Source organism: Delphinus delphis, chromosome 2, assembly GCF_949987515.2.
Source record: "Delphinus delphis chromosome 2, mDelDel1.2, whole genome shotgun sequence".
Taxonomy (NCBI): Eukaryota; Metazoa; Chordata; class Mammalia; order Artiodactyla; family Delphinidae; genus Delphinus; species Delphinus delphis.
The window spans coordinates 160,630,068-160,642,855 of NC_082684.1; the positions used below are offsets into that span (position 1 = coordinate 160,630,068).

The following is a 12,788-nucleotide window of genomic DNA, read 5'->3' on the forward strand; positions in this document are numbered from 1 at the left end:
TGTGGGATCTTCCTGGACCAGGGCTCGAACCTATGTCCCCTGCATTGGCAGGGGGATTCTTAACCACTGCACCACCAGAGAAGTCCCTAAGACAATTTTAAAACAAACATTTTACGCTTGATTATTCCTAAGACTATGTAGTATTTATCAATGAACCAACCATCTGTAACATAAATAGAAGTTGTGATTCAAGATTGTGTAATGGCTTTGTCCTACTTGACAAGCAAGAACTTGGGAGATACTTTCCCATGGGAGGGGGTCATTATATAGGAACGGCTGGATATCAGAAGTTATACCCAGTTATACCCAGGTAAACTGCGCTTCCTGCTTAGGTGGAGAATGAGAACTTGGAAATGTCATCTCTCAGAAATTGGGCATTGAAGTGGGGAGGTATAACTGTGGGATCTGGTTAGTCATCCTAATCTCCATAGAGCATTTGTCATAACTTCTCTGAGTCCCCGTTTCTTTTTTTAGACAGTGAGAGCTTCAGCTGGCTGTTCTCTAGCTTTTTCCTTCCAGCTTTTAAAATTCTGTATCTAAAGTTTTTCATGGCATTCTGAACTGTTGAGGTGGGTTAGGAACAACTGGGGAAATTGGTTCCAATAAGGAGCCTGAATGAGGCTCAGTTTTGCTGATCTTTTCCTTCGTGGATTTCCTGGTCTGCTCCACAAGCAGGTCTGGTAGCTTCAGAGACCTTTGTGCTCTGATGGTCACCTCTGGAAACACCATGGCCTTCATAAGTTAGTGTACCTCCATGTGAGATTTGACCAACCCCTTTTATGCCAGATTCTTTATGTTATAGCCTGATGCGTATCTGTTCCAGGGGTTATTTTTCTTACCTGATATCAAGACTGTTAACAAGGTCAGTTGTAAGTTGTGAGATAAACCTATAATGTCAAGCTTCTGGTTTTGTGAACATGTCAACCTGAAGCATTTGCTGTGCAACAGGAAACTTATTTGCAAAATTAATTTTAGTTCTCAAATGTGTTCTTCCATATTGGAGAGTTCCAACATGATTTTTTTTTTTTTGGTGTATTTAACATTTTTGAGTGTCCCACTGATCTAAATGTAATTTTATGATCTAGAAGCTATTGAGCATGTACTTATGATACATGCTGGAAAAGGCATGAGTTATAGTTCAGAATTTTTAAGGCCAGAATGAGTTTTGAGAACTGTGTATGGTACCTTTAACATTTCAAAGGAAAAAGAAAACTAAGAAAATTTGATGTGCACGCTAGGAGATTTTACTTTATACAGTAATAAAAAAATTTGCTTGGCTAAATTAATGTTTTTCAACTTTTGTTTTGTTTTTCTTTTTTTACTAATTTCTGTTCAAAACATAAACTCGGTTTAAAAAGAAAATTAAAATAGTTAAAAATAAAATATTTATTACTTATGAAATTTGAGCTAAAGAGGTGCTGTGGTAAATGTTTTGGCATTCAAAATCTTTGGACTTTGACCCTTTTGTTTTTTAATTTTAAACAACTTAACATGTGTGTAATCAGTGTCTCTTGTTGCAAATTCTACCGCATTTTACTAGACTATATATCTATCATTTATAGATATTTATAGATAAATAAATGATAGATATATAGTCTACTATTAGACAGAATTTTGTTTTGACAAAAAATCTATGGGGCTTCCTTGGTGGCACAGTGGTTGAGAGTCCGCCTGCCGAGGCAGGGGACACGGGTTCGTGCCCCAGTCCGGGAAGATCCCACATGCCGCGGAGCGGCTAGGCCCGTGAGCCATGGCCGCTGAGCCTGCACGTCCGGAGCCTGTGCTCTGCAATGGGAGAGGCCACAACAGTGAGAGTCCCGCGTACAGCAAAAAAAAAAAAAAAAAAAAAAAAAAAAATCTATGAATGTTCGAATCCTCTTTGTCCTGTCATAGTTCTGCTCAGAAGTAGGAACAAATTTTATTTTATTTTATTTTTTATACAGCAGTTCTTATTAATTATTTGTTTCATACACGTTAGTGTATACATGTCAATCCCAGTCTCACAATTCATCCCACCACCAGCCCCCTGCCACTTTCCCCCCTTGGTGTCCGTATGTTTGTAGGAACCAATTTTAAACACACATTATTTTCTTTATCTCCTCCACCCCTCTCATTAATAATGATTAAGAATGTGGAAGAAGGCAATTATCAAAAATGAAAGTAAGATGTATACATACAGGTACCAGTACTTTAGGGACAGGAATTACTGCTAATATGGAACCGGTTGTTTGACCTCTGATCAACAACGTTAGGCATTGCATGCAGGATACTGGTCACCATGTATTTCGAATAGTGCTTTTTAGTTCATTACAGTTGAAAATAGCCATGTGCCTAAGATAAGTGATGATAATTATTGTGTTTGGAATAAAATCCTGTGTTTCCTTACTTTGAGAAATGCCTTAATAGGTGTGCAATTGGTTTAAACTGATAGGGACTGCCAAACTTTCTGACTTCATTTACAAGTTGGCTATTGAACCTGTGTGTGTGTGTGTGTGTGTGTGTGTGTGTGTGTGTGTGTGAATTTATTTATTTATCTCCCCCCTCCCCCCAATTCTTATTTATATCTAGAGGGTGGTTTGAAGGTCAGAAAAGTACATTGACAACAATCCTGTTTACAGACCGTTTTATGGTTGTTATCTTTAAGCTTTAGCCTTGGCATTGCTTCCAAGGTCATACTCTGGTATAGCTGTCAGGAGACACAAAAGACAAACTCTGGCCCAGGGGCAGGAATGGGGCTGCCACACTGAATTGACAATATGACTACTGAAGATTTTAGCAAGCTTCCTGCAATTAAAAAAAAAAAATTGTCCTAAGCCATAATTACTCATTTCACTTCAGCCTCATAATTTCAGGTTAGACATCCTGAAAATGGTTTTCCTTTGTTTTTTGTCTGTCTTTTCTTGTGGAAATGATAAAGCGGAAGATTGAATTCTCTTTGACCACAATTGCAGAGTTGAAAAATATTGTAAATTTAAAACCACATAGGAATATTCGAAACCATAGGTTGCATAGAGGGTGCAAAAATGACATCTATATGCATCGGGTGTTTGGTGTTTCAACATATGGCACAATTCCTAGTGATTTTTTAAAAGATGTTTGGAATTTTTACATTGAGATAACGTGCAAATATAGTTGGGTTTCCTCTGCTAATAGAAAAATATCCATTACTTCTATGATGTTTATGAAATATTCCTGTATTTCTGCAGTAGGGATGTAGGTTTGCCAGGAAATCTGACCATCAGCTAAATAGCTGTTTCTGAGAGATAAAACCTTGGAGCTGCAGCTTACTATGCCAGGAATAAGCCTCTATCCCAAGGCCTTGGGTGGGTTCTGTGTTATTTCTTTTTATTGGCTCAGGGAGGGGGCAGAAAGGACAGTCACTTTCCCTACCCTGGAAGAGATTTACTCCATAACCAAGCTCTGGCTACCCTGGAGCAGCAAATTAATATGCATTTCTCAGCCTGGGTGGCTTTTTGACACCTGATGATGTGGCAGTACATTTAGATGATAAGGAAAATGCCTGCTCACAGCAAGGAGCATCTGTTTTTTTTCTGGCAAGAGGAAAAGTTTTCCACCCAGTGCAAAAGCTTGAGTGGATGTTTGGGCCAGTCTCTTAAGGAGAGGATTAAAGTTATAATTTTAAAAAAAGGAGAGTAATTCATTATGGTATTTTTCTTATATAATCTTTTAGATGTAAAGTAGTAGCTTTAATGATTTTTTATTGTTAGCAAATTCAGTAATTTTTAGAGTTTTCTATATTGGTCCTACTGCTAGATTTTTATAAGTCTAAAGAAAAAGATTTCTTTCTTTCTTTTTAAAGTTTGCCAGTATACAGAATGGAGACATTAATTTGATCATAGAATAAAATAGATTTAAAATCCCATTCTCCAATTTATTATAAATTCAACTCTAACTTGTGAAAATATCAATGACGAAAACATTTGTTGGTTTATTTTTTTCTTCAGGTTATGAAATAGTTTTGCAAATACATTTAACAAACATTTTGACTTTTTTGTAGTTGACTATAGTTTGGTCCATGAAAAATGTAGTCTTGCATAGACATAGTTAAAAGTACCATAATTTTAAAATCATTTACACTGGAAAAAGTATTTTCAAATTGAAAATAGAATGCATTGTATCCATTTCAGTTGAAAACAGTGACTATCCATGCATATATTGTAGAAAATACAATGTAAGTAGAAAATACATTGTATGTTATTAGGTTTATGGATGTGCTCACGTCACAGATACTAATCACAGCTTTATAGGACTATACTCTGTGTGTGCACTTGATCCAAACTTCAGACAGGATTTTGAGGACGAACATTGCTGAAATCCTAGTAGCACCTGCATGGTGCTGTCGACAAAAATAACAGATACGTTGCATAATGATTAGTAATATATTTTAGAAATTCTTCACTTACCTGGTAATGACTAAGGTGACAGTAACTGGACTTTTCATACATCATAAATCAATTAATATATGCATTTATTATTGACTTTATTATATCAACATTGAATTAGAATTTTTTTTGTTATGGGGGTATGTTTTATTTTTCTTACCAATTAAATACTCAACGTTGATTCTACGAATATAAAATTGTAGAATTTTTCAGATGGAGTTCAAAAGGACAGATCTTTTGATTTTTTTTTTAGCCCTATCTGCCTTAATATGATTACTTTGTGGTGGCCTGCTGCATGAATTACATGTCATAATTGACATAGAGAAATGCCACAGTACTTTTTAGATGCAATTGGAAATAATCACATTTTCCCACAGACACTGTATACTGTAGGTGTGACATTAGATTGAAATAGGCGTCTAACAGTGGTATACATCTTTCTGTATAAATTTAAAAGTACAGTCATTGTATTTCAGTGAAAGTGCATTTCCACTGAAGTTTGTTGTGATACCTGATTAAAGCATTTCCTTATTGATTTGATTTTTAAAACAACAGATAGAAATGTTCCTTTAAAATTCTGGGATTTTGAAACCTTGTGAAAGTAGGAAGCATAGTAAGTACTCCAGAAAAAGCCGTCCACGTAGGTGCAGGACTGAGCTAAGTGCTAGAGCTTAAAGGTGACTGGCGATCTTCTGCCTAGGTGTCAGTGTGATCATGGAAATAGCAATCTTAAAAATTAACTAAATTATAAGTTAGAACTATAATTAGGAGTAAAATCGGAATTTAGTAGTTCAGAAAGCATGACATTATCTGTTCTGTTGAGAGTCGGGAAATGCTTCTTAGGGAAGGCAGCTTGGGAACTGGACCTTGAAGAGCAGTGAGTATTTTCACAGAAGAAATATTGCTGGGAGTCTGGGCTCAGGAAAATCCTGACGGAGGTGAGGATTCCTGTGACACCACGGGTCCTCATGTTTGTTCCAGGTGTGACGTGACCTAATGGGCATTTTAGAAGAATTCTCTGTGGAGCATTGTTGGAGAGAAGGTTTGAGCCAGCCTCCAACTAGAAGGCTGCTGTAATGGTTCAGAAGAGAGGCACGTCGATCCTGAACTAGGGTGATGGCCGAAGGGTAAGATCTTGGCCATGAGCTTTGGATTAACGAGACTGTGGAGATTAGGTACATACCTTTGGGACATCCTGTTGGAAATTTAGATCATGAATTCAGAAAATCAGTTTAGTGTTGGTGACCTGTGGGTAGAAGTTGTCAGAGAGGAGGTTTTGCACTTGTACCTTTTTGAGCTTGTTCAGGGAGACGGTAGTGAGTGGTCCATAGTAAGAGCCCGCAGGGGCCATTTAAGGGAAGATGAATAATGATGGAGATTCAAAAGGAATCAAAAGGAAGTACCAGGAGCTTTTTGAATTCTAGACATCAGGAAAAGAGAGTTTTGTGGCCTCTGGTCTCTTTACTTTAAAGATATATTTTTCCCTTTGCAAGTGGTATTTTGTCACTATGCATACATCTGGTTCATTATCAACTTTTCACCTAATGGTTTTAGCATCCACTGATTATCTTTGCCTGAATGAATGATTTCATTAGGAGTTGAAAACGGTGATTTTTCTAATACTATTAATTGTTCTACTTCCATACCTCGGCATTTTCCTGAAAAGACAAGCTTTCCCCTTTGACTGGCACTATTGGTTTCTCTGAAATACAGTTCCTACTAAAAAGGCAGGATAGATTTTTAATGCTTTCTGTTTGATTATTCATTTTCAAAGTAAAGAGTTGGTATAATAATCACCTCTAATGGTGGGAAAAGAATAGAAAAACCAGGTCCCTAGCCAATGGTAGGACCCTGCACGATCCTTGACGTAAAAACTGTGCTTGTGTTTCGCCACACTTCCAATCCTTTCTCTCTTCGTGGACGTTTAAGGTTCTGTCATTAATAAGTTTATCTGCCCCTTATGATTTATTTGAATTTCTGGTCAGTAAGTTTAGGGACAACCATGTGAAACAGATAGTTTCGCTTTGTTCTGAAGTTACTATGCTCAAGTTTTAAGGAAGGGCTCTTAGTATTTTGAGATACAGTGAACTTTAGTTTCTTCATTTGCTTCATTCTTTTCTTTCGACTTTGTCTATGTCCTCTGCTTAGTTCACCATTTCCACGTTCCTGTAAGCAAGGTCACTACCTCATCCCTGGGTGTGGAGCAGCAGCCTAATCTTACCAGCATCTTCCTTTTACTTGTGGTTATGCCCCATCACAGCTTTCTTTCTTTCTTTTTTTTTTTAATAACTTTATTTATTTTATTTCTTTTTGGCTGTGTTGGGTCTTCGTTGCTGCGCGCAGGCTTTCTCTAGTTGCGGCGAGCAGGGGCTGCTCTTCGTTGTGGTGCGTGGGCTTCTCATTGCGGTGGCTTCTCCTGTGGAGCACGGGCTCTAGGCACAGGGGCTTCAGTAGTTGTGGCTTGTGGGCTCTAGAGCGCAGGCTCAGTAGTTGTGGCGCACGGTCTTAGTTGCTTCGTGACGTGTGGGATCTTCCCGGACCAGGGCTCGAACCTGTGTCCCCTGCATTGGCAGATGGATTCTTAACCACTGTGCCACCAGGGAAGCCCCTATCACAGCCTTCTTGAGCCATAGTGACCAAAAAGGTACAGAGTTTTACTAGTAAAAAGTACTTGCTGCTAATGGTTAATTCTCCTATCGAGTTTTTAAAGTTTATTTTCTGTAGTTTGATTTTTAAAAAATTACGAAGTTTCATGCCAGAAGTATACTGGTAAATCTTTATAGGTTAAAAAATTCTTTTTCATATGTCACAGCATTGGCATAGGTCCAGGAAAATCAATTCTTTTTTTTTTTGGTACGCGGGCCTCTCACTGTTGTGGCCTCTCCCGTTGAGGAGCACAGGCTCAGAGGCCATGGCTCATGGGCCCAGCCACTCTGTGGCATGTGGGATCTTCCCGGACCAGGGCACGAACCCATGTCCCCTGCATCGGCAGGCGGATTCTCAACCACTGTGCCGCCAGGGAAGCCCAATCACTTCATTTTTAAGTTTTATTCTCTGATGAAACAGAAAGCAGTATCCTGGTCTATTGCTAAGGTCTATACAATGCAAATCTATTATATTACACTTTTTTGTTTCTATGTGTGTGCTGACTGCTCATGTGGTTTAAGTAATAAAGAATAAGGATCAATCATGTATATGATGATATTTACAACCACGCTACCCTTGGCAAAGTTTTTAAGGAAAACATTTGGGTACTTAAAGTGGGCACTGATGTAAGTGGGTTAAAGTGAGGTTAACATTTTAAATTTATTCTTGTAGGAGATATTTGGATTTAGTTATTAAACTAAAATGTTCGACTTTCCTACCTTATCCTAGCCTTCTCATTTCTTTTCAGAACATTGAAATTAAGTTTTGCAGCTCTAAAGCCAAAGCAAGTTGTTATAAATTATTATTTGAAAGAGATACCTTGGTTGCTCTGGGGTGTATTAAATAAATATTTATCAGTTGACTAGGTTTTTATGTAAGGACATCACTCGTCATAAGCATGTCGGGGTGAACAACTATGTGTCTCTTATGTACCATGTATTGGGATAGACTAATTTTTTTCTCTACTTGATATTTGAATTAATGTTTACAACTAGCTTGTGAGGGAGGCAACAGAAGAACCCAGAGTCTTCAGTCTCTTGCCCAAAGTCACAGAACTGCGAGGATCTAAATAAAGAGCAAATTCATTTGTCTTCCCTGTTTTAAACATTTTTGGTGAATTATAGAAAATATCTCACAGTATTATTCTAAGATCGGAAGGAAGAAGAAAAGAGAAAATGCCGTGATTGAGTGATGATTAAAGGCTGGTATAGAAGTATTTTCCATTTTCTGGTGCATGTCCTTGGCTTGGGGATGTGTATCCGAGAGGAGGGCAGAGTGTGTTCTTCTGTCTATTGTGGGCCTGTGTGTGTGGCTACAGCCCTCAGACTCCCTTATCCCAGGCAGGTGACTGCATTTCTGAGGTCTAACCTGGAGGGAATGTCCTCAGTCAGCTTTTTGGTATAGACATGGGAAAAACATTTTAAATATGTAGAATCATTTTTCTGCTACTTTTGAAAAACCAGGTGCATCATTAATTTGCAAGATCTGGTTTTTTACAAGACACCTTTTTGTTTCTTTTTGAATAGAAAGATGAAAACTACAGAAGCCTCCCACGGGACACTAGTAACTGGTCTAACCAATTTCAGAGAGACAATGCTCGCTCATCTCTGAGTGCCAGTCACCCAATGGTGGACAAGTGGCTGGAGAAGCAAGAACAGGTAACACAAACGAATCCTTCTACATGCGTCGGTGGTGTAACTTCCTAGCCCATCCCCCAGACGTTGCCCTCCATCACAGTGATGACTGGAGATAAGTGATTCTGCCAGACTGCAGTTAAGGACCAGGCTCCGTATCAGAGTGTGCGTAACATAAATGTAGACTATTTCGGTGGTGGTTCCTGATCAAAGATTTCTCATAAGCAGGTGCTGTAGGTTCTCAAGTATCACCACCGTAGAGCTTGTTAGGCTGTGAGGCACAGATATTTGGTGTGAATAATGTGGTTTATAGGTAGACTTTCAAGACCACCCATGGGCTCTCCTCTCGACTGAGAGGCAATTACGTCAAAGGATCTGAGGAGGCAAAATAAATTTTCTGTTATCCCTGACTTCACTTCATGGGAAAAATATAAGCTGTAGTGTTGTTTCAGCATTTAGACTGTCTTGTCAGGTCTGGGGACTTGTCCTTTCATAAATGTCAAGGACCTGTTGTAGGTGTCTACGTTTTCAGAGTAGCTTAGTTCACTCTGTGGGGCAGTCACCTCCAATTCATGAAATCAGAATTGTTACCACTCAGTATACATAGTGGCTTGGGAAGAGGACTGTTTGCAACAAAACTGTTGGTATGAAGACTAAGAATTTATCTGGTAAGTTTTGATGTATAAAAAGTTCTTGCAGTGTTGTTTTTTTAAAGTGTTAATTGTTTATTGTTAGTCACAGTGTTTCTCTGTAGTGGGAACGCCAGTGTTTTCTTTGTAGTTTTATTAGTTTTGATATTAAAAATGCACTTATTTGGTTCCTTTGTCATCTATATTCTTTAAAAAGTTCATATGGATCACAAACTAGGTGAGTACTCGGTGACAGAATGTTTTGTTGTGTATCAGTTTCAATAATTTCTAAAATTATTGATAATTCGGTTGCCTAGATACTGGAATAGCTGTTTTTCAATTTAGATTAATGATATCAGTGGAAAGAAACCCTAAGTATTTTGCTGAATTCATCTCAGTCTATGTTTTACAGCATAAACCTCCTAAAATAGCTCTGTGTATGTGGGGTGTTTGATTATGAAACAATAAAAAAGGACAGTTTGCCTTTGATACCTGTGATGGAATGATTTTTATCCTATAGTAAGGAGTATAAAACTTTGTGTGCTGGAAATAATTTTAATATATATTTTTTGATGTGGACCATTTTTAAAGTCATTATTGAATTTGTTACAATATTGCTTCTGTTTTATGTTTTGGTTTTTTGGCTGCAAGGCATGTAGGACCCCAGCTTCCTGGCCAGGGATCAAACCCGCACCTCCTGCACTGGAAGGCGAAGTCTTAACCAGTGGACTGCCAGGGAAGTCCCTGGAAATGATTTTAAATAGTTTAAAAACCATGGAAGTTCTACGTAGGAAAAACAAGTGAAAACCCAGTGATAATGAAATAGTAACACTAATTAGTTTAAAATCTGTATTGTTTTGAGAAAATTATCGCTTTGAAGTAACTTTTTAGGATTGAGATAGTTCACCTCGGGCCTGGGGTCAGACTGGCTGCTATCGGCTCTTCACCACGTGTGGGGTTTGGGCACTTGCTCACCTTGTCTGCCCCTCGGTTTATTCACACAGTGGACATAGCGGATGTGGTAATCATAGAGCTGGCCTCATTGGTGATATAATACCTGCTGAGGGCTTAGCTTCATGCCCGGTACCCAGACAAATTCAGTGTGTCTTAGTATATTTGTTGGAAAAGCATCGTGTGCTAATACAGAACATCTAGATTGCATGATAAGGAACTACTCCTTGCTCCTTTAACAAGAAGCCAGGGGGAAGCGAGGGTAGGGGTTCGTTTCTGGCCCAGTGGTCTTCCTGAGGGTCAAGGTTCCCCAGCTTCTCCCGGAGCCCCGCAGGCTTGGCTAGTCCTTTCCTGCTGGGTCCAGACCATCACATCCTTGCAGAGGTAGGGGGCCGGGCCCTTCTCTTCACTGTGGCCCATTTGAAAGCAGATAAGCTTTTCCTGTCGCCTCCCCCTTCCCCCGCCCACCAGATGCCCTTTGTGTTTTGTTGTCCAGAATCTCATGACTTGCCTACCCGTTTTGAAATCAAAGGCAGTACAAGTACCTGTGTTGGTTTAGACTGCGTTTGACCTCCTGGTGCTGGGGGTGGAAATGGGGGTTTACCTTCCCTGAAACACAATTGCTCATCACTAAACACAGTCAGGGCTCCATTCAAGCTAAAGATGCTGAATCTGACCATTTTTATTGCAAGATTAGGAGAAAAAAATTGGCAGCCCAGAGTTTCTAAAATATGATACATTTAATTATTTCTGAAAATATAACTTTGGGCTTCCCTGGTGGCGCAGTGGTTGAGAGTCCGCCTGCCGATGCAGGGGACATGGGTTCGTGCCCCGGTCCGGGAGGATCCCACATGCCGCGGAGCAGCTGGGCCCCTGAGCCATGGCCGCTGAGCCTGCGCGTCCGGAGCCTGTGCTCCGCAACGGGAGAGGCCACAACAGTGAGAGGCCCGCGTACCGCAAAAAAAAAAAAAAAAAAAAAAAATATATATATATATATATATATATATATATATATATATATATAACTTTGTCTTACTATTGCGGTTGTAGGCCTGTTTTTAAGGAAGTAGTATAGATTTTCTTTGTAATTTTGGGGTTTCTTTTTAAGCAAAAGGGATGCATTGAGACACAAACAACTTTTTTTTTCCCCAAAACTAAGCCTTGATTGGCTTTTGTTGAAGTTATTTGAAGTATTTGTTCCATGATAAGAAAGTTAAAAAAGAAAAAAAAAAGTGCTTACTTAATATGTGTAGTCACTGTAAATGACATTAGCTTATTGACTCCTGAGCCTGCAGTCATCTTCTTCCTTGGCTTCAGTTTAAGAAATGCCGATCCATTCCTTAAATTTAATGATTTACCATCAGCAGGATAATTAACTAGCCTGAAGTCTATTTAACTGGACAGGAACAGCAAAAACAAAACAAAACCCATGTTAGAACTTTGGCCAAAAGTAAGCACAATTGTTTGGGCAGAAGAGTACAAATAGGTTATGCTGGATACACTGGAAATCTAGTCCAGCCATTCTCATTTAATTGTGGATTTATTCATTTAACTGTTCCCATGAGTCATTTGACTTTAATGGCCTGATGTCTCTTCTGTGTGTTTTTGTTGGGGTTTTTTTGCCATTAAAAATATAGTAAAGGAGTGGCATCATGTAGATAAAAGAATATTTCATATGGTTAAAAAAAAAAATCAGCCCTTGCCTTTATGCTTTGGGATCACCGGAGTGGAACTGATGTCTTCTTTTAGTTATGCCATCTGGACTGAAGAGGTCAGGAGAGTTCTAGATTGTATATGCCTCCAGTGGTTTTGTTTTTGCTCTATTTCCTACTAGAGTGCTTGTTTCTCATTATCTCTGTTTTTTGAAGGCAATTATGACCACATCAGCTTTGCCAGTGGGAATAAACAGTAGGGATGAAAAGGACAAAGGAGGGTGTGTGCTGAGCTAGCAGGCACCTCTGGAAGCTGAGGTGCTTTCTCTTTTGGGATTGATAAGGGGACGATTGAATCTTCCTTCCCTCTGTTAGAGTGTTGGTAAGTTTACCTCTGTCTCTAAAGGTAGGTGGTGTATCTGAACTCTGAACTCTGACCCAGGAAGCACTTGGAGTCAAAGTCAACATGATTCCAGAATCATGACTGACTCACCTTGCTCAGATTTGCCTGTAGCGGCATCCTACGTCAGGGTCATCTCAGAAGGTAGAGGACTGAGCATCTTTCAGAGACATCCTTTTCTTACCTCAATCTCTTGACTTCCTTCTCCTAGGAGCTCTCAGAGGAAGCACAAAGGATTTGAAAACTAAATGGGTTTCTGTCGTGTTGCCTTAAAAATGTTCTCCTGCTTCCGAAATTTTGACTCTGAGACCCAAGAAACAAAAAACATAGCAAACTGCCGTCAGTTTTTTTTCTTTTTTTGTAATTAATTAATTTATTTTTGGCTGCGTTGGGTCTTCGTTGCTGCGCGTGGTCTTTCTCTAGTTGCAGTGTGTGGGCTTCTCATTGCGGTGGCTTCTCCTGTTGCGGAGCAC

The 12,788-nt window shown here is 39.2% G+C and overlaps 1 protein-coding gene across 19 annotated transcripts in view; it reads left to right on the top strand.

The window, feature by feature from the left end:
* Nucleotides 1–12,788, top strand: part of PARD3 (par-3 family cell polarity regulator) — a 642,797-nt gene that overhangs the window by 299,255 nt on the left and 330,754 nt on the right. For 14 of the 19 annotated variants that reach the window (XM_060006131.1, XM_060006137.1, XM_060006132.1 and 11 more), the window contains one exon: nt 8,576–8,707. The exons of the other annotated variants lie outside the window; for them this stretch is intronic. In XM_060006131.1, coding sequence (XP_059862114.1) covers nt 8,576–8,707 — 132 coding nt within the window. The remainder of the gene's footprint in view (nt 1–8,575; nt 8,708–12,788) is intronic. 19 annotated transcript variants of the gene reach the window in all.